The sequence below is a fragment of the Pongo pygmaeus genome, chromosome 9 (assembly GCF_028885625.2).
Source record: "Pongo pygmaeus isolate AG05252 chromosome 9, NHGRI_mPonPyg2-v2.0_pri, whole genome shotgun sequence".
In the NCBI taxonomy this organism is placed as follows: domain Eukaryota; kingdom Metazoa; phylum Chordata; class Mammalia; order Primates; family Hominidae; genus Pongo; species Pongo pygmaeus.
The window spans coordinates 69,405,238-69,431,026 of NC_072382.2; the positions used below are offsets into that span (position 1 = coordinate 69,405,238).

Consider the following 25,789-nt stretch of genomic DNA (forward strand, 5'->3'; position numbering starts at 1 on the left):
ATCAGTACTGTATACATTGTATATAAAGGCGTGAAACCAGATAAAATCTTTTAGATGATCTCTAACATGAGAATAATAATAACAATAGTTAATTCAAAGGGCTATTTTAAAGATAAAAGTAGAATTTTATAAATGTAACTTATAAACTATAGAAATGTATGTTTTTTGTTATATTTTCTAATCCAACCATATTATGTAATTTACATAGAAATGATTAACTGCAGGCAGGGAGTAGATGGAAAAGTTATGTATTTTACACATTTTCTTGGATAATACAGACACCCTTCAGGTGGACAGATATAAAGTTTTTATCATTTTTAATTCCCACATTTAATCATAAATATAGAATTGTTTTAAATATTGGAAACTTAAAATATTGATAAGTCAACACTTCTCTGCAGGGATTATATATAGATATCTGTGAGGGATCCTGGATAGTTGAATGTTTGGACTTATTTAGCACTTCCAATTTATTTCATGGGAAATCAAATGTATATTAATTTCATTTTTCCCATGCTCAAGTCACTGTGCTAGGCCATGTAGGAGATATAAGTATGTTATAAACCCTGTCCTTACAAGAAAACAGTATAATCAAGGAGCAAAGAAGTAAGACAGAATAAAAATAGATCATATGTTTGTGTGCATGTGTTTTCTCAGAGAAGAAAATACTGTCAGGTTGGAAGCAATTGAACCCATGCCATGAAAGAGGTAATATCTGAAATACATCTTGAAGGATGCTCAATTTATGAATATATCACAATATTTTAAATGAACAGAATAGTAATAAAATTTTTAAATAGGCAATAAAAAGTTTTAGGAAGAAGTAAACTTAACTCTTGTTTGTAAATAGTATTTCTAAATTATGATCCAGAAAAGGAATCATATAGTCCTTGTAGAATTTATTGAAGATTATGTGTAATGTAGTATTGTGGCAGAAAGTAACTGACAACATACTGGTTAGGTTAGGACTTTTTATTGGACTTTCTGGTATGAAAGTCTCATTGCTCAATCCCCACCTATGAGTGAGAACATGTGGTGTTTGGTTTCTTGCCCTTGTGATAGTTTGCTGAGAATGATGGTTTCCAGCTTCATCCGTGTCCCTACAAAGGACATGAACTCATCATTTTTTATGGCTGCATAGTATTCCATGGTGTATATGTGCCACATTTTCTTAATCCAGTCTATCATTGTTGGACATCTGGGTTGGTTCCAAGTCTTTGCTATTGTGAATAGTGCTGCAATAAACATAGGTGTGCATGTGTCTTTATAGCAGCATGATTTATAGTCCTTTGGGTATATACCCAGTAATGGGATGGCTGGGTCAAATGGTATTTCTAGTTCTAGATCCATGAGGAATCGCCAGAGTGACTTCCACAATGGTTGAACTAGTTTACAGTCCCACCAACGGTGTAAAAGTGTTCCTGTTTCTCCACATCCTCTCCAGCACCTGTTGTTTCCTGACTTTTTAATGATCGCCATTCTAACTGGTGTGAGATGGTATCTCGTTGTGGTTTTGATTTGCATTTCTCTGATGGCCAGTGATGATGAGCATTTTTTCATGTGTTTTTTGGCTGCATAAATGTCTTCTTTTGAGAAGTGTCTGTTCATATCCTTCACCTACTTGTTGATGGGGTTGTTTGTTTTTTTCTTGTAAATTTGTTTGAGTTCTTTGTAGATTCTGGATATTAGCCCTTTGTCAGATGAGTAGATTGCAAAAATTTTCTCCCATTCTGTAGGTTACCTGTTCACTTTGATGGTAGTTTCTTTTGCTGTGCAGAAGGTCTTTAGTTTAATTAGATTCCATTTGTCAATTTTGGCTTTTGTTGCCATTGCTTTTGGTGTTTCAGACATGAAGTCCTTGCCCATGCCTATGTCCTGAATGGTATTGCCTAGCTTTTCTTCTAGGGTTTTTATGGTTTTAGGTGTAACATTTAAGTCTTTAATCCATCTTGAATTAATTTTTGTATAAGGTGTAAGGAAGGGATCCAGTTTCAGCTTTCTACATATGGCTAGCCAGATTTCCCAGCACCATTTATTAAATAGGGAAGCCTTTCCCCATTTCTTGTTTTGGTCAGGTTTGTGAAAGATCAGATGGTTGTAGATGTGTGGTATTATTTCTGAGGGCTCTGTTCTGTTCCATTGGTCTATACCTCTGTTTTTGTACCAGTACCATGCTGTTGTGCTTACTGTAGCCTTGTAGTATAGTTTGAAGTCAGGTAGCACATTACTCATGTTCTTTCTTTCAGAAATAGGTCTTAGTAGAAAGTAAAAAGTTTCAGTAGGCATACTGTATCACCTGGAAAGAGTAGAAACACAAAACCCACTTGAAGAATTCATTTTTCTATTTTTTGTGTGTGTACTTACATTTTACCCCTTCAGTTTCCATCTAAGTCAATCATAGTTTCTGAGAGCCCAGGGTCCTGTGGATAACCCGCTTCAGTGCAGCCTTCACTTCATTATTCCTTAAGCTGTAGATGATGGGGTTCAACATGGGAGTCACCACTGTGTAAGAGAGTGACAGCAGCTTCTTGCTCTCAGGAGAGGCACTAGATTGGGGTCGGAAATACGTGAGGATGGCAGTGCTGTAGAAGAGAGAGACAACCAAGAGGTGGGAGGAACAGGTGGAGAAGGCCTTATGTTTCCCCTCAGCTGACGGCATCCTGAAGACAGTGGAGAGGATGCGGACATAGGATCCCAGGATCAGCAAGAAAGGAAAGAGAATGAATAGGACAGTGGCTGTCAGAGCCTCCAGTTCAAACAGAGAGGTGTCAGCACAGACCAGTGCAATAACAGGAGGGCTGTCACAGAAGAAGTGGTTCACCCTGTTGGGGCCACAGAAAGGGAAACTGAAAATCCATGTGGTTTGCACAGTGGCCACTGGAAACCCTGAGAACCAAGAGGCAGCTGCCAGCTGGGCATAGGATCTGTGGCCCATGATGACTGGGTAGTGCAAGGGGTCACAGATGGCCACGTAGCGGTCATATGCCATGGTGGCCAGGAGGCAGCACTCAGAAGCCCCAAAAAAGAAGAAGAAATACATCTGAGTGGCACATCCAAGGAAGGAGATGGTTGTGTCTTGAATGATCAGGGTCCCCAGCATCTTGGGCACAATGACCAAGTTGAAACCTATCTCCAGGAAGGACGAGTTTCTGAGGAAGAAGTACATAGGACTTTGTAGTGTAGAGTCAGCTACAGTGACCAGGATGATGAGGACGTTGCCCATTAAAGTAACCAGGTAAATGGTCAAGAAAAGGAGAAACAGTAGAGCCCGAAGCTCAGTGAACAGGGCTGAGAAGCTCACAAGAACAAATTCACTGACAATTGTCCAGTTTTCCCACATCATTCTTCTGCCCAGGACTTCACTGGGCATTCAAAATCTAGGAAGGCAGAAGAAATCTCATATGTCATTTATACCTTTATTATATTCCTATAAAGGTTACCTCCTGTGGCCTCATTCTTTACTTTCCTTGTTAGAGTTGTTGAGGATCAAACATCTATACTCTCCAAAATATAATAAAACAAATTTGACCATTAGATTCACAATTTTTGGGGAAAGAATTCTACTTTTCCAGACTTAATTAACACACCATATATATCTATACATGTCCTGATTTTTCTGTTCTCCATAGAGAATGGCCAAAATCACAGCTTTGCGTTCATGCTCCTACCTTATCTCTCTTCAATAATGGTGCTAAGAAAGGCAGGCCAAGCATTTATGAAGAGAGAGGTCTTGATACATAATGAAAAGTGGTGAGGTCAGGCAGGTATATTTTTTGCAAAACAAAAATGTAGGAAGGAGAAAATCAAAGAAACTGATTCAGCAGTTACTAAATGATTCCTGAGGAGGAGATCCGAATGTGTCCCAATCTCAAGAAGCCCATACTCAGGAAGGTTTCACTATATTGTAAGAATCTCAATTTCTACACTCTGAAAATTGCAGTGTAAACAAGAAGACACACAACATAGTCAGTGTGGCTTATCTTGATCCCAGGGATGAGTATTTTCCAAGTAATTGTATGTGTCAAGATAGCATCACAACCATGGACAGAATCTAGATGGGTTAAGCATGAACTTTTTCATCAGCTCTCTTGGTTGACTTGTGTCTTGACTCTCAAGAAACTTGAAGCTCACATTTTACATGTTAATAAAACACTACTTAAGTATGCAGGTGTGACTAATAATATGAAATCCCATGAAAAGGAAACAAAAGATTTCATCATTGCATTAATAACGAAGCTTCAAAATTGGGACCCTGAAATTCTTTGTGATGACTATAAACATATGGAGGAATAAAATCTGAAGCACTTAGCATGTTGTCTGCTATACTATACATGTTCCATGAATGTTAACCGTTATAATTATTGATATAATGCTAGACCTATCTTCTTCTTTTTTTTTTTTTGAAAGTTTTTACGTAAGTTATTATTTTTTTTCTTTTATTATTATTATTATTATTATACTTTAGGTTTTATGGTTCTAAATCTTCTTATCCAGCTCATTGCCAAAACTCACTATAGCCCCTACTATTCAATCTCTAAAATAAAATAATTCAGTAAATATTGATTATCAGAAGATAACTCTGTATGCTATGCTCTGTTTTAGATACTGAAGATAATACATTAGTAAATAAAACAAGCAAAAATCTCTGCCCTCATAAAAACTCATCATAGGGAAGACAGGTTATAAACAAATTCTGTTAGGCTGGGCGCGGGGGGTCACGCCTGTAATCACAGCATTTTGGGAGGTGGAGGCTGGTTGATCACCTGAGGTCGAGAGTTGAAGACCAGCCTGAACAACATAGAGAAACCCTGTCTCTACTAAAAATACAAAATTAGCTCGGCATGGTGGTGCATGCCTGTAATCCCAGCTACTCAGGAGGCTGAGACAGGATAATCGCTGGAACACGGGAGGCGGAAGTTGTGGTGAGCCGAGATCACGCCATTGCACTCCAGCATGGGCAACAAGAGCGAAATTCCACCTCAAAAATAAATAAATAAATAAATTATGTTAGTAGAAAGCATAGTATGTAAGAGCAATGGAAAAGAATAAAGTAGTAGAGAAGGAGATAAACATTTAGAGGTGGAAAGTGTCAGGGAAAGCTTCACTAAGAATATGATACTTGAGTAAAGTTCTGAGCGAGTGCAAGAAGTGAATTTAGATTGGTGAAGGAAAGAGGGCGGTAAAGAGAAAAAAATGAGAAAATGCTATTTTAATTTTTTTGTTGATTCATATTCATTTAAAACAATTCAACCAAGGAATCACTTCTTTTATGAAAACATCCTTGATACCTCATCTACTTTCATAGTAAGAATGAACATTTATGAAGCATCAAATAAGCACCACACACCGTTCTAAGTGTTTTGCATGTATTATCTTATTTGATTCTCACAACACCTGAAGATACAGATAGTATTATACCCATTTTACAGTCAAGGAATCTGAGACATAGATAAGTTGAGTAGTTTTTTCAGCAAGTGTTGGAATCCTGGGTGGCCTGAGTCCAAGTCAGGGATTTGGCCAACAAGTGACACTTGCACTCACTTTTTCAGAATGGGAATAAATCTGAGCCCACAGCTAAGGACAAGCCAGTATCCAGTACAGGGTGGCAGTAAGAACAAAGCAACACAATTTCTTAAGATGGGCAGAAAATTTCAATATATTATTAACATTGGAGAACTGGAATGCCACTTTCATAGTTCTTATTTTAGAATAATCATTATTGTATGTATTTGTCTCATACAGTAGATGACATGCTCCTTGAAATAGAAATCGTGTTATTCAATTTTTTACCCCAATGCCTAGAAAGATAGATGCCCAGTAAATTGTTATTGAATAAATTAATAGATAATGAAGAAAATGTGGTAAATAATCAGGGAAACATCTACACAGACACAAAGTAGGTACAGTGAGCCCCATTCATAAGGAATTTAGACAAAGGCACAAAAGAATATAATATAACATCATACAATTTACATGGACTTAAACAATGATGAGAGATATAAACCTACTTGTCTGCTTCCTCCAGCTCAAACCTCCTCTTTGTAGATACCCCTTTCAGTAAATGGCGCCACCCCAAAGTACAAGCCAGGAACTGGGATATAATCCTTTAATTTGTCCCCCAAATTTGATTATTTTTACTCCTAAACACTAATTCAGTGTCACCTTCTTCAGCTCTACCACCACTGCCTGTAGGTTCTGGATTTATTTTCTCTGGCCTGGAGTACGGTAGGAACCTGCTTCTGGTTCATTCTCTTCAAACCATCCTTGGCTTGTATGTGATCTGTCAGCAATTCTGGTTAAGTCACTTACCTGTTTAATGTCTTTCAATTACTCCGTATGGCCCCTGGGATAAAGTAAATCCTTTAACAAGGTCTTTTCCTGTGATCTCTGCTTATTTTTCCAGTTTCAAATCCCCAGTGCAGCTGATTTTTCAGTCACACAAAAATGCTTTGTGATCCTTACACACATCATAGTCTCTCAGCACTCCTGTGTTTGTACATGTGGCACTCTTCTGTTGGAATCCTTTCCCTGAAACTATGTACAGCTTTTTTTTTAGGTTTTGGATTATTCTCATTTGCTTTACTTCAAATTCTTTACCCATACTCTCTTTATTTTTAATTGACATGTAATCGTTGTACATATTTTGGGAGTACATGTGATATTTTGATACATGTATACAATGTATAATGATCACATCAGGGTAATTGGGATATCCATCACCTCAAGCATCATTTCTTTGTGTTGGGATGGCCATTATGTTAAGTAAATAAGCCAGGCACAGAAAGGTAAATATCACATGTTCTTACTCATTTGTAGGAGTTTAAAAAAGTATAACTTTCTGCTCATCCTGTAAGAATTGGCTAAAACATCACTTTCTTTTTGAAGTTTCTTGTCCTCCCTTGGCAGAATCAAGAATGTTTTTGTCCTGTCTCATAACACTTTGTGAAAAACTCTCTTAGAGTATTTTTATGATTGTGTACCTGTGTATCTATTTATATTATCTTAATTGTTAACATCATGAGGACAAATCTATTTGTTCATTGTGTATTTTTTGCACCTAACAAAGTGCTTCACTCCAAGTGCTCAGTATTTAATGCAGCCTAAGGTTTGATTATTTTTATAGAACTTTGATGACACTGTTGGATCTCTAAATGAGCCTACAAAGTCAGAACTCTTATAGGTGTTTTTTTAATAGGTGGTATATTATTGGGTTTTGTCTTCCAATGTATATTTCTTTTGTTTAAATATTTTGCTATGTTCTGAGAAAATATTTTAAAAGCTTTACTCTAATATAATAGCTTTACATCGCTCAGTGTGCTTTGGGTATCCACTCCCCTGAAATATTTAATCATAATGTTTTCTGGGAGAGAGTCAAGACACTGAGGCACATCAATTAAACCATATCCTAAAATTGATTGACACCAATTTTTTAATCTATACTTTCTGGGCAAAGCTATCTATTTTTTTCTCTCAGTGACTTTAAATCATTTCAGACACTGGTTGGGTTTTTAACAGTTATAAGTACTGTCATCTGTTAATGTGGCAACAGAGACCTCATGAAAGAATTAGTCAAATATCTTAGTGAAGCACAGCAAACCATTTTGGCCCTCATTCCTTAATCTGAGATCTAATGTCAACTTCCTTGTCATTCCCCAACTGGGTATAATTAATTATTCTCTGGTTGTGTTCATCATAACATTTAAAAGTACCCTTATTATAACAATGGTTTTATATATTAATTATTTTTACATATATGTTCTCTCCTGCAAATTGTGTGCTCCTTGGAGACACAAAATCATATCCATCATTATGTCCACATTACATTGCTTGGTATATATTAAGTAACAATAAATATTTGTTGAATTATGAATTAACATTTATTTTCATGATATTAGTGAATTGGCCTACCATACGAATATTTATCTTAAAAAGTTAATGACGTTCTTTGTCATGAAGTCATTAGTGAATCCATCATGGATTAAAATAATTGCTATTTTTTAAAAAGTTTTTGTAAAAAATCCTTTTAACAATGTTTTGAATTATTTTCTGTTTTAAATTATAAGAGAGATGGAAATAAATGTAGAATTATAAAACTATACAAATTGAATTCTTATTATCGTAATTATTATCACTAATATTACTATAGTTTCAAAAAAAAAAAAAAACCTCCAAACTTAAATTTTTCTTGAAACCGTGCTGGATAGATAGAAAAAAATCCAATGAAGTGTAGCCGAGGCCCATTATAGTTGAAACCAGAGAAAAAGTGCCACACAGCATAGTTTGAGAATCTCCTAAAGATACACAACCAGATACTAGTTAGCCACTGGCCTACATGTGACTAAAGACTGGGAAGAAAAAGGTTCTCTGGCTGAAAATTCAGACGTTATCAGAGTATTGCTGCATATTCAGTAAATGAAGCTGAGAGAACCCACATATACCTAATAGTAGGTTTGGTTTTTTATTTGTTTATTTATTTTTTACTTTTAGAGCAGGGATGTCCTCTCCTTTTTTACAAACCAAATTTTATAGGGAATTGCAATACTTACATCCATAAGGAAAAGCAAGGGCAGGGGCAGGGCCTCAGGGCTCTACTGCTTGGGTTTTACTTTCTCTTGTCCCCTGAAATGTCCCCCTCAGGCATCTTCAGGACCCAAGGGCTGCAAGAAATACAACGTGAAAACCTGATTTAGGACTTTTCAAATGCCTCCTTCTCATACTTGTAATTCTATATTTTCCTTCATTCTTTAACCTTCTCCTTCATATTTTCTCTCTGGATTTATCTTTCCCTCACTTTCTCTTTCATACCCTTCAACTTTCTCCTCTGTTTTTCGTTTTTTAGGTTTTTCCTCTACTAAGCAGGGAAGGGATGGTAGAGGGAAAGTTGTGGGGAAGATGTGAAGAATTCCTATAACTGTACACAAGTAGCTATGGCTGTCAGGATGTTATCATGCAGCATAATTCAGGTACTATTTTACTACTGGTCTTGCAAAGCACAGAACCTTTGATAAGTGTGGTTGTGGCTGCAGCCATCAGAAAGAGATAGGAGAGAACCCTAGGGGGAGAGAAAAGCTACGTGGAAACTTAGTTGAGGTTGCCTGGTCAGCCCCTTCTCTGTCAAGAGTGTCTCCTTTCAGGGATAATATCTTAGAGAGTCTGTGTTTTGTTTCAATATGGAGGAACCAGATAACATAAGAACTTTGTGAAACTACCACATAAATGACGGTCTGAGACCACAGAGTTACAATGGCAAGGAGTTTGGAGCCTTAAGTTCAGAGTTAAAATTCTGGCTGTTTATTTATTCACTTATTTATTTTTAAATGAGATGCTGAGCTGCAGACATGACCTTTTCTGAATTATGTTTTTCTCAATTGTAAAATGGTAATTATAATAAATGTCCTATCTACCTGACAGGGTGGTTGTGAGAGCAAAATGAGAGATAATATATGTGCAAACATTTTGAACATTCGAAAGCACGATACATATCTTACCATTTATGTTCTATCCTTTCCTAGATTCCATGTCAAGTCCTGTAAACCAGGTTCTTTACTTGAGACCCATGCTCTCTTTTCTTGTCTTTGAGAAATGTGTCCAAAAAGACACATTTTTTATGGTGAGCCTCTATACAAGAGGTTTCAAGTCTGTGCCCCATCCTCTTACCCTTACTCACCTTCTGCCAGTGACATCTGTCTGTATAAATTTCAGAGAAGCCCTGGTCTATATTAGTCACTCTAGAGCAGCCTTAGGCTATTTCTGAGTGAGTAACTCCAGAGGAGTCCTAAATTATGGCTTTGTCTATGCAAGTCATTCCAGAGAAGGCCTGGGCCGTGTCGGAGGCATCAGTCATTCCAAAGATGCTCTGGGCTGTGCTTGTCTCAGTCCACAATGCTAGTGAATTCTGGATTGTGCCTTTGTCACATTTCCAAAGAAACTTTGTCCCAGGTTGTGTCGGTCACTCCAGGCAAATCCTGGACTGTGGCTGGGTCAGTCCCTCTAAAGAAGCCCCGAGCTGTGCAGCATTTGTCACTCTAGAGGAGTTCTGAACTGGATCTGTGTCAGTCACTCTAGAGGATTCCAGGCTGGGTCTCAGGATTATTTCATTCCCTGCTGTTTACTGTAGGGAAGTGATTCCCCCAATGCTTTGTTTTCCTAAGGTGAAGTCATAGATTCGCTTTCTGACAGGTATGAGTATTGGGGAGTTCCCAGGATTGCAAAAATTCTGAAGATTCTGCAATCTTATAATTAGAGGAAGGTCTTTACTGTAGCTCCAACTTTTTCTGCACTTGTGAGGCTAGAAGTGTAAAGGGACAAAACTCAGTGGTCTATCTATCCTCCAAGGTTTGTACCCAAGAGAGATTAGAGGAGTATACCAGTATTCTTTCCATAGTTCCCCTCACTTTTCATTATTTTGGGCTGGTTCTCAGGAGTATTTCTGATCTGAACTCAGAAAAAGTTTTCAGGCATGAGGAAGATAACCAATTAATCATTGTCTAAACCAAGTAGAGAATGTTAATAAAAACCATAAAGAGTTCACTGGGGATGCTGTTGGTTGGGGAGGTTATTAACTCCATGCTAAGATGAAGAAACTCCAACTAACAATTTCAACATTCTAACCTTTCTGCGATAGGAATTAAAGTTGAGGAAGTAAGGTAAAGTCAATGCTTTGGGATAAAATTCCCCCCAGACAATAAGGGCGTCATTCAAAGACCCAAATGGACATCTGAATATTTCTTACTGTTTTTGAATGAGACCTTTGATTGCATGTTTCTTACTGAAAGCAGCAATCTTGTCTGCCTTGATTGTTACTGTTTGCTTAGTATCTAGCATGGTATCTGCACTTATGTGCTGGAATTTTTCCACAAGGCATATTTAATGTACTGACCTTTTGTCTCACTCCTATCTATATAACTTGAGATTTTCTATTTTGATTGATTAGGAAGGCATGCTCATCTTGGACTTTGTTCTACAGAAATACTCCACATTTCCCCCCAAAAAAGTGATAATAAGTTATTCAGTGGATAAAAATTAACAGCTATTTATTGTTCCCCCTGATAACCCTTATCTTCTTCCAGTGTATACTCTAAATCCCTGTTGGTTCCCATGTTTACTTGGGATTATAACCAAAGATAATGTGAGAGTAGATATGGCCACCCGACTTCTCTCTGCCATTCTTCCTCTCATCCTCTCCCTCTCCCCTGGTCCTGCTCTCTAGCATTTGGAGGAGGAAAAATTGTAACACAGGCTGCAATGACCAATGAACAAATGCACAAGATCCACTTTGAGTCTTGCTTCGTTCATCCAACAAATATTTAGTGGATGCCTAACAAGTAGCAAGCACTAGAGATTTAATAATAAATTTAATAGACATTGTCCTTGGCCTCATGGAACATACAGTTTAGAGGGGGAGCCAAACATCAAACAACCATGTAAAAATGTGAAATTACAACTGTAATGAACATGTAACTAGAAGAAAGTTATGTATCTTCAAAAATAGCATTTCCCCTTTCCCTAGCTATAAACTATAAGCATGAGAGACCTGGATAATAATTTAATAAAATTATTATGAGCAGCAACCCCAAAGCTTCAGCCATGTTTTAGGATTGCTAAACAAGAAGTCTTTATGAGGTAAATCAGTCATCATGGGCTACTTTCTCAGTCCCAGAAATCCCAAAGGGGGGCACTATAAAAGTGGGAGATGAAGAAAAAGAAATATCACTGCCCTATGTAATGATGTATGGTTCTGAGTCCATTGTGAAAAATAAAGATACCTTGAAAATAATGAATTAAATAAAAAATACTTTTTTTTTACACATATGTAGACTCTTCTAATAATGCATATCTTTGGGAGATGAGTTTGAATATTTGTGTTTGGTTCAAATTATTCATGGAAAAATCACACTGGTGGGTAGATGTTGAACTTGGAGAGGTCACCACACATTGAACTGTGTTCTAGATTTAGGGTGTTAGTGGTCATTATTTTCCATGGTAATCTTTTTATTTGTACAAATTGATGGGACACATGTGAAACTTTGTTACATGTACATACTGCATGATCAAGTGATCAAGCCAGACTATTTAGGGTCCATCATCCTGGAACAATATATTTCCATTTAACTATAGTCATTTTATCAAGGGTCATTTTTAAATGTTTTGATTAAATTCTTTTGGTTTTTTCTGGTTCATACACTCAGATGATGACAAGCACTTCTAACAGGAGGACTGTAGTGGACGCTGTTGTAGTTCCTTCTTAATACTTCTGAGTCACTTTTACTGGCTCTGTGCCTCCTTTCTCAGCTTCTTCAAGCTTTACTTTAAAAAAAATTATCAAGGTAATGAACATATCCATCACCTCCAAACGTTTCCTTGTGTGTGTGTGGGGGGCGGGGGGGGAGGCAGTAAGAACACTTAGCATAGCCTTTACTTGATTTCTTTCTAACAGCTTGCACCTGACACCTTCAAAAGAATGCCCTTGGGCATTAGGAACCCTCTCCAGGACACAGAGGTGCCTGAGAGTTTTACTTGTCCCCTTTGCTCACCCCACAGTCCACCAGTAGCCAATGGATGGCTGGAGTGGAACAAAAGCCTACTTCCTATGCCCTGATGTGAACAAACTCTGAGATTTATGTATGCCCTGGAATTCCTTGCTGGATCAGGTGGAATTTGGGATTTCAATTGAAATTGCACCTTTGTTTAGCCTCTTCTGCATTTCTACTCAACTTTCCCCATTCAATTAATGGTTTTGCTTTAACAAGTCAGCTTTACTTGAGTCCTTGGCTCCATATCTGATTCTAGGAAAACCTGGCCTGTGATGAAAGTCTTTGGTCCTAAGACAAGTCTAATTCCCACTGGTTGAGGGCAGATATCCCTAAAAGGTGGAAAGGGATTTATAACACGGAGATATGAAGGAAAAAGCTTCAGGCTTGACTTTCTGTGTAAAGAATATTCATTTATTTTATACCTCTTTTATGGATCTCTTCCAGGCTTTCAGAACACCTATGCTCTGCTACAGGAACTGATTTTGCTCAAGAATCAGCCCTCCTCTCTTGAGCAGTGCATTTCCCCACATGTAATCTACTTTTAAGAATCCTATCAGTTCTTCCTCCAAAATTATTTTAAATTAATTCCTACTCATATCATTCCACTCCAGGTCACCATCATTTCTCAGTTGGACTACCCACTCATTTATTCTTTTTTCATACACAACTGAAAAATCAGAGAGTGATTTCATTGTAATGTGAAAGTTTTTCTTGGGCAAGACAAATCTTCCATAGTGAGGTAAATGTCTTTAGGCTTTGGCATCGGGAACCCTTATGTCTATTTTATAGAAAAAATTTAAAGTGTGCCTGCATCTTAGGCCTCATTCCCAGAGAGGAGTATTCCTTGCTTTATGCAGCTTTTGGCTCCTGGCAAGTGGCATTGACTCCCATGACCACCTAAGGACTACCCCCTACCCCAGTACAAATTTTCTCAGCATCAAGCATCATTGTTCTAATCAAAGCATTGTTGGTATTTTCATTCTACTGTTGTTATATATTTTAAATATCTACTGTGGCAACCTCCAGCCTCAATGAGCTGCCTGCCTGGGCAGTCTACATTGTCTCTCTGGGGACCAAATGTTGTTTCTACTAATGCCTTGTCTTTAAAGTTGCATGTATTTTGAGTCTAGCCCTAACCCTAGCCCTACTTCCCCATAACATTACATAAGCTTTTCAGGAATGCCTACGTCATATTAAAAGGGAAATGCTTGGCCTGGCATGGTGGCCCATGCCTGTAATCCCAGCCCTTGGGAGGCTGAGGCAGGCAGATCACTTGAGGCCAGGAGCTACAACATGGTAAAATTGCATCTCTACTAAAAAATACAAAAAAAAAAAAAAAAGATTAGTTGGGCATGGCTTGGCATGCCTGTAATCCCAGCTACTCAAGAGGCTGAGGCATGAGAATTGCTTGAACCCAGAAGGCGGAGGTTGCAGTGAGCCAAGATTGTGCCATTGCACCCCAGCAGCCTAAGTAATAGAGCAGACCCTGTCTCAAAAAAAAAAAAAAAAAAGAAAAGAAAAGAAAAGAAAAAAGAAAGAAAGAAAAGAAAAGAGAAACACTTGTGTTGCATGCAATGACTCACACTTGTAATCCCAGCACTTTGAGAGGTTCAGGCAGAAGGATTGCTTGAACTCAGAAGTTCGATACCAGACTGGGTGGCATAGCAAGACCTCGTCTCTACTAAAAAAAAATTTTTAAATGGCCAGGCATGGTGATGTACACCTATAGTCCCAGCCACTAGGGAGACTGAGGCAGGATGATGGCTTGAGCCCAGGTATTTGAGGCTACAGTGAGCCATAATTCTGCTACTGCACTCCAGCCTGGGTGACAGAGAGAGAGACCCTGTCTCAAACACAAAACAAAACACCAGAAACACTTGAACAGTTCTTATTTTTGAAGAGTTACAGAAAAGCTGGAGGAAGACAAACATGTAAAAATAAGTACATGTACATTTTCTACATGTAGTATATACAAAATTTAACTTATTTATTAATAAACTTGAAATGGGTGCATATAGGAAAGAGTGATTTATGCTTCTTGAGGAATCACAGTGGGGTCTTGAGAGATGGGATAGATTCGGCTAAAATAAAAGTGAAAAACAACCTTTCAAGAAGAGAAAATAAAACACCAAGACATCACCAATTGCTAATCGTCTAATCTATAACTCAAGTTTCAATGAAATGCACACCTTTCCTCTCATTTGATCATCTGTTTCTTTCTTTTTCTTCACTATTTATTTCATTCAAATTAAAATTTCATTGATTTTTTATAAAATATTAAATAATTGAAATTCTAAATATTTCATGACAAATGTTATTGTTGAGTTGTGGGGAAACAAACACCTCATAAATTGCTGGTGGTAGCATAAAATGGTGCAATAAGTTCAGAGGGGAGCTAGATAGACAATATATATAGCAACATTATGTATGTATTTAACTTTTGCCCAAGAAACTCAATTTCTAGATTTCTATTTGTCAGGTACACTAGCAAAAATATAAAAAAAGATATATGGATAAGTCCATTATTTACAGCATGATTTGTAGTAGTAAAAGACTGGCTGAATAAATTAGGGCACATCTACAAATAGAGTACTACCAGATTATAAGAAGGAGAAATCTTGTGGTTAAAGAAGACTTATTCTGGAGCTTTGTTCTCATCAAAGCAAAGCTATGACTGAAATTTGTGATATTACTTCAACAAAACATAAGAACCTGAATATGGAATAGAGAGCTTAGGGAAGCTCAGGTTTTTCTTCTTGGGAAAAATCTAGTGTGAAGGAAATAATTATTGGGGTTATAAAGGCATATGCATGTGAACTTTTGATCTACTCTCATACATGCATACTGCATACCAGTAAGCTTAAAAGAACTAACACTGCTTAAGGGCATGAGAATGAAGTAAGAGGGTGAGGAGAGTTATGTGTTGGGAAAGATCATGAGATTTTCTATGTCATGAATGTAGAGTCAGATCTGCCCAGAAGAGGAAAAGTGACAAGATGATTGTTATTGGGTTTTACCCTCAGTTACTATGTGTGCCCCCATGTTATAATGACTAACAGTTTCATATTGTGCATAATGCACGTCACACAGAAATATAAACACCAGCCAGGCGCGGTGGCTTACGCCTGTAATCCCAGCACTTTGGGAGGCCGAGGCGGGTAGATCACGAGGTCAGGAGATCGAGACCATCCTGGCTAACACGGTGAAACCCCGTCTCTACTGAAAAAAAAATACAAAAAATTAGCTGGGCGTGGTGGCGGGCGCCTGTAGTCCCAGCTACACAGGAGGCTGAGGCAGGAGAATGGTGTGAACCCGGGAGGTGGAGCTTGCAGTGAGCAGAGATCCGCCACTGCACTCCAGCCTGGGGGACTCTGTCTCAAAAAAAAAAAAAAAAAAAAAAAAAAAAAAAAGAAATATAATACCTGGAAATAGTTGGCCACAGAAGTGCTATCATACCAGTTGAAACAAGGAAAACAATGTAAGTCTACAATGGGCAGGCAGAGGAGTATTCATAGTTGGTGGTGCTAGGTCGAAACTACTTCTGTGCTCTTTTCTCTCCACTCAGCTTTCCAAAAGCCATTTCAGCAACAGGACTTCATCTCATTGGAGATGTGGAAAGATGCAGAGAGGAATCTCAAATCTGGGACTGATTGTTTCTCATCCGGTAAAATGTAGCCTTACTTCCTAAGGTCTATGGGATACAGTTTCTGAGGGCTAGGGCCTTGCAGACCATCCTGCTGAGGGCATTCTTCACCTCGTTATTTCTCAGGCTGTAGATAATGTGGTTCAACATGGGAGTCACAACAGTGTAGGACAATGATAGCAGCTTCTTGCCCTCAGGAGAATTATTTGATTTAGGCTGAAAATATGTAAGGCTTAATGATATATAGAAAAGAGAGACAACAAGGAGGTGTGAGGAACATGTAGAAAAGGCTTTATTCTTCCCTTTAGCTGATGGGATCTTGAGGATGGCAGCAGCAATGTGAGTATAGGAACACAAGATCAGCAAGCAGGGGATCATGACCACCAGAATGGTTCCGACGATGGCGTAGATCTCAAACAGTGCTGTGTCTGCACAGACCAGCCTCAGCACAGGTGGGCTGTCACAGAAGAAGTGGTTCACCTTGTTGGTGCCACAAAATGGAAAACTGAAGAGCCATGTGGTCTGCACAGTAGCTACAGGAAAGCCTGGGAACCAGGAGGCAGCAGCCAGTTTGGCACGAGTCCTTTGGTTCATGATAACTGGGTAGTGCAAGGGACTGCAGATGGCCACATAGCGGTCATATGCCATGGTGGCCAGGAGGAAGCATTCAGCCACTCCAAAGAAGAAGAAGAAATACATCTGAGTGGCACAGCCAAGGAAGGAGATGGTTGTGTCCTGGGCAAGCAGGGTCCCCAGGATTTTGGGCACAATGACTAGGTTGAAGCCAATCTCCAGGAAAGATAAGTTTGTGAGGAAGAAGTACATGGGGTTGTGTAGCATGGGGTCAGCTAGGGTAACCAGAATGATGAGGCAGTTTCCCATCAGGGTGACCAGGTAGATGGTTAGAAATGTCAGGAAGAGTAATGACTGTATTTCAGTAGGCAGGGAAGAGAAGCTCATGAGGATAAACTCACTTATTCTTGTCCAGTTTCCTGTAGCCATAATTATGGGCAGAAGTCCCCAACTGTGGTCATGGAGAAAGATTATTGATTGGAAGTCAGATTCTCAATTTGTTTTTCAGACTCCCTCTTACTGTCAGGGAAAGAGACAAGGTCAGCACCTCAGGCAGAGGAAGTGCCTTGGGTTGTCTAAGAATAAAACACAAAAATAATAGCCAGAGCCTAATCTCTGAGATGGGCCTGAATCAGCTTCTAGAGGAGCTGATATTTCTGTTCACACATTAAGTTATTCAGAAAGGCCAAGCAAAGTCAGAATCACAAGTTTCTGAAGGGTCCATCAAAGGATACATTTTGGGAGAAAGTGATGTTTCTGAAAACACTTAAACTTATGAAACACACCGAGTGTTTATAATCTCGTAAAAGAACACATACATTTAAATTTATCAAAACTTTAGAAATATATTTATAACTATCATGAAGAATGCATATAATATGTTTTCTACTCTTCATGAACCTTTCTTGACTGGCTAGAATTTGAGAGGAGGGTGAAAGGTTAGCATGTATTGAGGACCATTTACATATGCATGTTTTTGTTCTTTTATATCTCTGGTTTATACATGAGGAAACTGATCCCAGATAATTTAAGAAACACAAATCACATGGCAGATCTTGAATCCAAACCACATCTATTGGATTACAAAACCCTTCAGATTTTTACTAAATCATGCTTTGTTGGACTGTCATGCCTTATCTGATGACTAACTCATTAATTTGTAGGAGAATTAGAATTGGGATTTCTGCAAAATCACAGTGAAGACAGACAAAGATAAGCACGAGAACCAACATCATTAGCATTAAGACGTTTAGGAGATTTCCTAGACACAACTGAATCCCAATTTTGTATTACTGGTTTCTAATTTGCAGTTGGTTATCTAGAGGCTCTTCTTATTGTATTTGTAATCTAGAATATTGAAGTCTAGTGGAGAAATGGTGATATTAAGCTGGAAAATGAAATTGAGAGGCTGGGATAAATAAAAAAAAAATGAATGTGGTTAGCAAACTGTGGTAAAAAAATTAATAATAAAAATTAAAAACATTATTAGGAACAGTAAAAACCAGAACTGACACAAAGTAAAAGATAAACAAAGATATGGTCAGTGTTTTGGATATATTACATTAATAGACTTATATTACATGCTGAGAATTTTGGACTTTATTTTATAGATGAGGAGATTCACCTGAATATTTGAAGCTGCAGAGTGGCATTGTCATAATGCTATGTAGAAGGATCACTCTGACATTGTTGATAGAATGGGATAGAGAAGGGATCAAAAGCTGTAGGCCTCAGATCAAGAAGACTAGGTGGTATATCTATAATTACCCTCCATCTTTACTCACAATCCATTTTCAAGCAGCAGACAACTTATTTAAAAGAGGCTAAATATTACTCAGGTCTTGGTGAATAATTTGAACTTCAAGGTTATGTTTAAAACTCCAGAGCATCTATGAAGGAAAAAACACCATTCTTATAAAAGAATTATAATCAAACTGATCTAAGATTTCTCAGAAATGCTAAACATTAAATGAAGCAATGTCTACAGTTTTTAGCTTGGTTTCAGAAAAACAAATGTAAGTTTAAAAAATAATAAAAGAACCAATGATGAAAAGACAGATCATCTCAACTAGAAACTCTTTCACTGTAGGCCAGGCATGGTGGCTCATGCCTGTAATCCCAGCACTTTGGGAGACTGAGGCAGGTGGATCACTTGAGCCTAGGAGTTTGAGACCAGCCTCAGCAAGGTGGCGAAACCCCATCTCTACAAAAAATGGAAAAACTGTCCAGGTGTGGTGGCATATGCCTGTATTCCTAGCTACTCAGGAGGCTGAGGTGGGAGGATCACCAGAGCTCAGGAGGTTGAGGCTACAGTGAGCTGTGATTGTGCCACTGCACTCCAGCCTGGGTGACAGAGTGAGACTCAGTCTCAACAAAAAAGAAAAAAAAGTAAAGAAAAAAAATAGAAACTCTCTTACTGTCATTCCAAGGCAAGCCAGCCCATAAGTAAACAGAGAAGGTTATGGGAGATATGAAGACAAAACACTTTAGGTTAATGAGATGAAATCCAAGATATCAAATCAATTGTTCCCCTTTTCAAAAACAAGAGTCTGAAAGAAAGTTGAAAAACATTAAGTTGTCTTTATTACTTACTCTCAACAAAGCCCTATAAAATATTGAATATTGAGGCCAGGCACGGTGGTTCATGCCTGTAAGCCCAGCACTTTGGGAGGCCAAGGCGGGAGGATCACTTGAGGCCAGGAGTTTGAGAACAGCCTGGCCAACATGCTGAAACCCCCTCTCTACTAAAAATACAAAAATTAGCTGGCCGTGGTGGCACACGGCTGTAATCTCAGCTACTTGGGAGGCTGAGGCATGAGAATCGCATGAACTCGGGAGGCAGAGGTTGCAGGGGGCCAAGACTGCACCACTGCATTCTAGCCTGGGCGACAGAAGGAGACTCTGTCTTAATAATAATAATAATAATAATAATAATAATAATAATAGAATATTGAATAAGTACTCATGAAAACGACAGTGTTGGGCCAGAAAAGACCACCTGGGGGACAAAACAAAGCCATGATTATTGAAGTTAAACCTTGTGGAGCAAAATGCCAGAAACTTAAGAAAACTGAGTCAATTAGAATACAAATTTGAAAAATTACACCCAAGTTACTGGGGAAAATTATGAAAACATAACAATTATAAGAAGAATAAAGAAGTAAAATACAAGAAATAAAATCACTATAACAGGTATTCCAGAACGACAGAAAGAATGGAGAGGGGTAGAAATAATATCCAAAGAAGTACCAGAGGAAGAATAAATGTCTCTGATCTAACAGAAGACATGACTTTTTGAACCAAAAGAATCCCTAAGTACGAAAGAAAATTTTAATATATTCACACAAACATGTTTTTATTTTAATGAAAGATTTTTTTTTTAATTCTGAAAATAGAGAAAAGTTCTGATAAGTAACCAAATTGGAAAATGATTAAAACAAAACAAAACAAAAATACCCCCTATAAACCACAACCAAACAAAAAAATAAAAAGTGTTCACCATTAGGGAAATGCATATATGCTTATAAAGACCCCAATGATATATCACTACACACATATAAGAATGGGTTAAGACCGGAGGAGCCAAGATGGCCGAATAGGAACAGCTCCGGTCTACAGCTCCCAGCGCGAGCGACGCAGAAGACGGGTGATTTCTGCATTTCCATCTGAGGTACCGTGTTCATCTCACTAGGGAGTGCCAGACAGTGGGCGCAGGTCAGTGGGTGAGCGCACCGTGCACCAGCCGAAGCAGGGGCGAGGCATTGCCTCACTCGGGAAGCGCAAGGGGTCAGGGAGTTCCCCTTCCAGAGGTGACAGACGGCACCTGGAAAATCGGGCCACTCCCACCCGAATACTGTGCTTTTCCGACGGGCTTAGGAAACGGTGCCCCAGGAGAGTATGGCCCGCACCTGGCTCGGTGGGTCCTACGCCCACGGAGTCTCGCTGATTGCTAGCACAGCAGTCTGAGATCGAGCAGCAAGTCGGCAGCGAGGCTGGGGGAGGGGCGCCCGCCATTGCCCAGGCTCGCTTGGGTAAACAAAGCAGCCTGGAAGCTTGAACTGGGTGGAGCCCACCACAGCTCAAGGAGGCCTGCCTGCCTCTGTAGGCTCCACCTCTGGGGGCAGGGCACAGACAAACAAAAAGACAGCAGTAACCTCTGCAGACTTAAATGTCCCTGTCTGACAGCTGTGAGGAGAGCAGTGGTTCTCCCAGCACGCAGCTGGAGATCTGAGAACGGGCTGACTGCCTCCTCAAGTGGGTCCCTGACCTCTGACCCCCGAGCAGCCTAACTGGGAGGCACCCCCCAGCAGGGGCAGACTGACACCTCACACGGCCGGCCAGGTACTCCAACAGACCTGCAGCTGAGGGTTCTGTCTGTTAGAAGGAAAACTAACAGAAAGGACATCCACACCAAAAACCCATCTGTACATCACCATCATCAAAGACCAAAAGTAGATAAAACCACAAAGATGGGAAAAAAACAGAGCAGAAAAACTGGAAACTCTAAAAACCAGAGTACCTCTCCTCCTCCAAAGGAACGCAGTTCCTCACCAGCAACGGAACAAAGCTGGACGGAGAATGACTTTGATGAGCTGAGAGAAGAAGGCTTCAGACGATCAAATTACTCCGAGCTACGGGAGGATATTCAATCCAAAGGCAAAGAAGTTGAAAACTTTGAAAAAAATCTAGAAGAATGTATAACTAGAATAACCAATACAGAGAAGTGCTTAAAGGAGCTGATGGAGCTGAAAACCAAGGCTCGAGAACTACGTGAAGAATGCAGAAGCCTCAGGAGCCGATGCGATCAAATGGAAGAAAGGGTATCAGCCCTGGAAGATGAAATGAATGAAATGAAGCGAGAAGGGAAGTTTAGAGAAAAAAGAATAAAAAGAAACGAGCAAAGCCTCCAAGAAATGTGGGACTATGTGAAAAGACCAAATCTACGTCTGATTGGTGTACCTGAAAGTGATGGGGAGAATGGAAACAAGTTGGAAAACACTCTGCAGGATATTATCCAGGAGAACTTCCCCAATCTAGCAAGGCAGGCCAACATTCAGATTCAGGAAATACAGAGAACGCCACAAAGATACTCTTCGAGAAGAGCAACTCCAAGACACATAATTGTCAGATTCACCAAAGTTGAAATGAAGGAAAAAATGTTAAGGGCAGCCAGAGAGAAAGGACGGGTTACCATCAAAGGGAAGCCCATCAGACTAACAGCGGATCTCTCGGCAGAAACCCTAGAAGCCAGAAGAGAGTGGGGGCCAATATTCAACATTCTTAAAGAAAAGAATTTTCAACCCAGAATTTCATATCCTGCCAAACTAAGCTTCATAAGTGAAGGAGAAATAAAATACTTTACAGACAAGCAAATGCTGAGAGATTTTGTCACCACCAGGCCTGCCCTAAAAGAGCTCTTGAAGGAAGCGCTAAACATGGAAAGGCACAACCGGTACCAGCCACTGCAAAATCATACCGAAATGTAAAGACCATTGAGACTAGGAAGAGACTGCATCAACTAACGAGCAAAACATCGAGCTAACATCATAATGACAGGATCAAATTCACACATAACAATATTAACTTTAAATGTAAATGGACTAAATGGTCCAATTAAAAGACACAGACTGGCAAATTGGATAAAGACTCAAGACCCATCAGTGTGCTGTATTCAGGAAACCCATCTCACATGCAGAGACACACATAGGTTCAAAATAAAAGGATGGAGGAAGATCTACCAAGCAAATGGAAAACAAAAAAAGGCAGGGGTTGCAATCCTAGTCTCTGATAAAACAGACTTTAAACCAACAAAGATCAAAAGAGACAAAGAAGGCCATTACATAATGGTAAAGGGATTAATTCAACAAGAAGAGCTAACTATCCTAAATATATATGCACCCAATACAGGAGCACCCAGATTCATAAAGCAAGTCCTGAGTGACCTACAAAGAGACTTAGACTCCCACACATTAATAATGGGAGACTTTAACACCCCACTGTCAACATTAGACAGATCAACGAGACAGAAAGTCAACAAGGATACCCAGGAATTGAACTCAGCTCTGCACCAAGCAGACCTAATAGACATCTACAGAACTCTCCACCCCAAATCAACAGAATATACATTTTTTTCAGCACCACACCACACCTATTCCAAAATTGACCATATCCTTGGAAGTAAAGCTCTCCTCAATAAATGTAAAAGAACAGAAATTGTAACAAACTGTCTCTCAGATCACAGTGCAATCAAGCTAGAACTCAGGATTAAGAATCTCACTCAAAACCGCTCAACTACGTGGAAACTGAACAACCTGCTCCTGAATGACTACTGGGTACATAACGAAATGAAGGCAGAAATAAAGATGTTCTTTGAAACCAATGAGAACCAAGACACAACATACCAGAATCTCTGGGATGCATTCAAAGCAGTGTGTAGAGGGAAATTTATAGCACTAAATGCCCACAAGAGAAAGCAGGAAAGATCCAAAATTGACACCCTAACATCACAATTAAAAGAACTAGAAAAGCAAGAGCAAACACATTCAAAAGCTAGCAGAAGGCAAGAAATAACTAAAATCGGAGCAGAACTGAAGGAAATAGAGACACAAAAAACCCTTCAAAAAATCAATGAATCCAGGAGCTGGTTTTTTGAAAGGATCAACAAAATTGATAGACCGCTAGCAAGATTAATAAAGAAAAAAAGAGAGAAGAATCAAATAGATGCAATAAAAAATGATAAAGGGGATATCACCACCGATCCCACAGAAATACAAACTACCATCAGAGAATATTACAAACACCTCTATGCAAATAAACTAGAAAATCTAGAAGAAATGGATAAATTCCTCAACACATACACCCTCCCAAGACTAAACCAAGAAGAAGTTCAATCTCTGAATAGACCAATAACAGGAGCTGAAATTATGGCAATAATCAATAGCTTACCAACCAAAAAAAGTCCAGGACCAGATGGGTTCACAGCCGAATTCTACCAGAGGTACAAGGAGGAGCTGGTACCATTCCTTCTGAAACTATTCCAATCAATAGAAAAAGAGGGAATCCTCCCTAACTCATTTTATGAGGCCAGCATCATCCTGATACCAAAGCCTGGCAGAGACACAACAAAAAAAGAGAATTTTAGACCAATATCCTTGATGAACATTGGTGCAAAAATCCTCAATAAAATACTGGCAAACAGAATCCAGCAGCACATCAAAAAGCTTATCCACCATGATCAAGTGGGCTTCATCCCTGGGATGCAAGGCTGGTTCAATATACGCAAATCAATAAATGTAATCCAGCATATAAACAGAACCAAAGACAAAAACCACATGATTATCTCAATAGATGCAGAAAAGGCCTTTGACAAAATTCAACAACCCTTCATGCTAAAAACTCTCAATAAATTAGGAATTGATGGGACGTATCTCAAAATAATAAGAGCTATTTATGACAAACCCACAGCCAATATCATACTGAATGGGCAAAAACTGAAAGCATTCCCTTTGAAAACTGGCACAAGACAGGGATGCCCTCTCTCGCCACTTCTATTCAACATAGTGTTGGAAGTTCTGGCCAGGGCAATTAGGCAGGAGAAGGAAATCAAGGGTATTCAATTAGGAAAAGAGGAAGTCAAATTGTCCCTGTTTGCAGATGACATGATAGTATATCTAGAAAACCCCATTGTCTCAGCCCAAAATCTCCTTAAGCTGATAAGCAACTTCAGCAAAGTCTCAGGATACAAAATCAATGTGCAAAAATCACAAGCATTCTTATACATCAATAACAGACAGACAGAGAGCCAAATCATGAGTGAACTCCCATTCACAATTGCTTCAAAGAGAATAAAATACCTAGGAATCCAACTTACAAGGGATGTGAAAGACCTCTTCAAGGAGAACTACAAACCACTGCTCAAGGAAATAAAAGAGGATACAAACAAATGGAAGAACATTCCATGCTCATGGGTAGGAAGAATCAATATCATGAAAATGGCCATTCTTCCCAAGGTAATTTACAGATTCAATGCCATCCCCATCAAGCTACCAATGACTTTCTTCACAGAATTGGAAAAAACTACTTTAAAGTTCATATGGAACCAAAAAAGAGCCCGCATCGCCAAGTCAATCCTAAGCCAAAAGAACAAAGCTGGAGGCATCACGCTACCTGACTTCAAACTATACTACAAGGCTACAGTAACCAAAACAGCATGGTACTGGTACCAAAACAGAGATATAGATCAATGGAACAGAACAGAGCCGTCAGAAATAATGCCACATATCTACAACCATCTGATCTTTGACAAACCTGAGAAAAACAAGAAATGGGGAAAGGATTCCCTATTTAATAAATGGTGCTGGGAAAACTGGCTAGCCATATGTAGAAAGCTGAAACTGGATCCCTTCCTTACACCTTATACAAAAATCAATTCAAGATGGATTAAAGACTTAAATGTTAGACCTAAAACCATAAAAACCCTAGAAGAAAACCTAGGCAATACCATTCAGGACATAGGCATGGGCAAGGACTTCATGTCTAAAACACCAAAAGCAATGGCAACAAAAGCCAAAATTGACAAATGGGATCTAATTAAACTAAAGAGCTTCTGCACAGCAAAGGAAACTACCATCAGAGTGAACAGGCAACCTACAAAATGGGAGAAAATTTTCGCAACCTACTCATCTGACAAAGGGCTAATATCCAGAATCTACAATGAACTCCAACAAATTTACAAGAAAAAAACAAACAACCCCATCAAAAAGTGGGCGAAGGACATGAACAGACACTTCTCAAAAGAAGACATTTATGCAGCCAAAAGACACATGAAAAAATGCTCACCATCACTGGCCATCAGAGAAATGCAAATCAAAACCACAATGAGATACCATCTCACACCAGTTAGAATGGCGATCATTAAAAAGTCAGGAAACAACAGGTGCTGGAGAGGATGTGGAGAAATAGGAACACTTTTACACTGTTGGTGGGACTGTAAACTAGTTCAACCCTTGTGGAAGTCAGTGTGGCGATTCCTCAGGGATCT

The 25,789-nt window shown here is 39.0% G+C and overlaps 2 protein-coding genes across 2 annotated transcripts; both read right to left on the reverse strand.

Moving 5' to 3' along the window:
- Nucleotides 1-2,371: 2,371 nt before the first annotated feature.
- On the reverse strand, nt 2,372-3,366 carry LOC129007596 (olfactory receptor 10A4). Its single transcript, XM_054438677.2, has one exon. It carries the CDS (start codon nt 3,341-3,343, stop codon nt 2,396-2,398), a length of 948 nt encoding a protein of 315 aa, XP_054294652.2. The 5' UTR covers nt 3,344-3,366; the 3' UTR covers nt 2,372-2,395.
- Nucleotides 3,367-16,224: 12,858 nt separating this feature from the next.
- LOC129007598 (olfactory receptor 10A2) lies at nt 16,225-17,187 on the reverse strand. Its single transcript, XM_054438679.2, has one exon. It carries the CDS (start codon nt 17,176-17,178, stop codon nt 16,225-16,227), a length of 954 nt encoding a protein of 317 aa, XP_054294654.2. The 5' UTR covers nt 17,179-17,187.
- Nucleotides 17,188-25,789: the final 8,602 nt, after the last annotated feature.

Excerpts from the sequence above, each read along its gene's own strand:
- LOC129007598 (XM_054438679.2), bottom strand. The coding sequence starts at position 17,178 with ATGGCTACAGGAAACTGGACAAGAATAAGTGAGTTTATCCTCATGAGC.
- LOC129007596 (XM_054438677.2), bottom strand. The coding sequence starts at position 3,343 with ATGATGTGGGAAAACTGGACAATTGTCAGTGAATTTGTTCTTGTGAGC.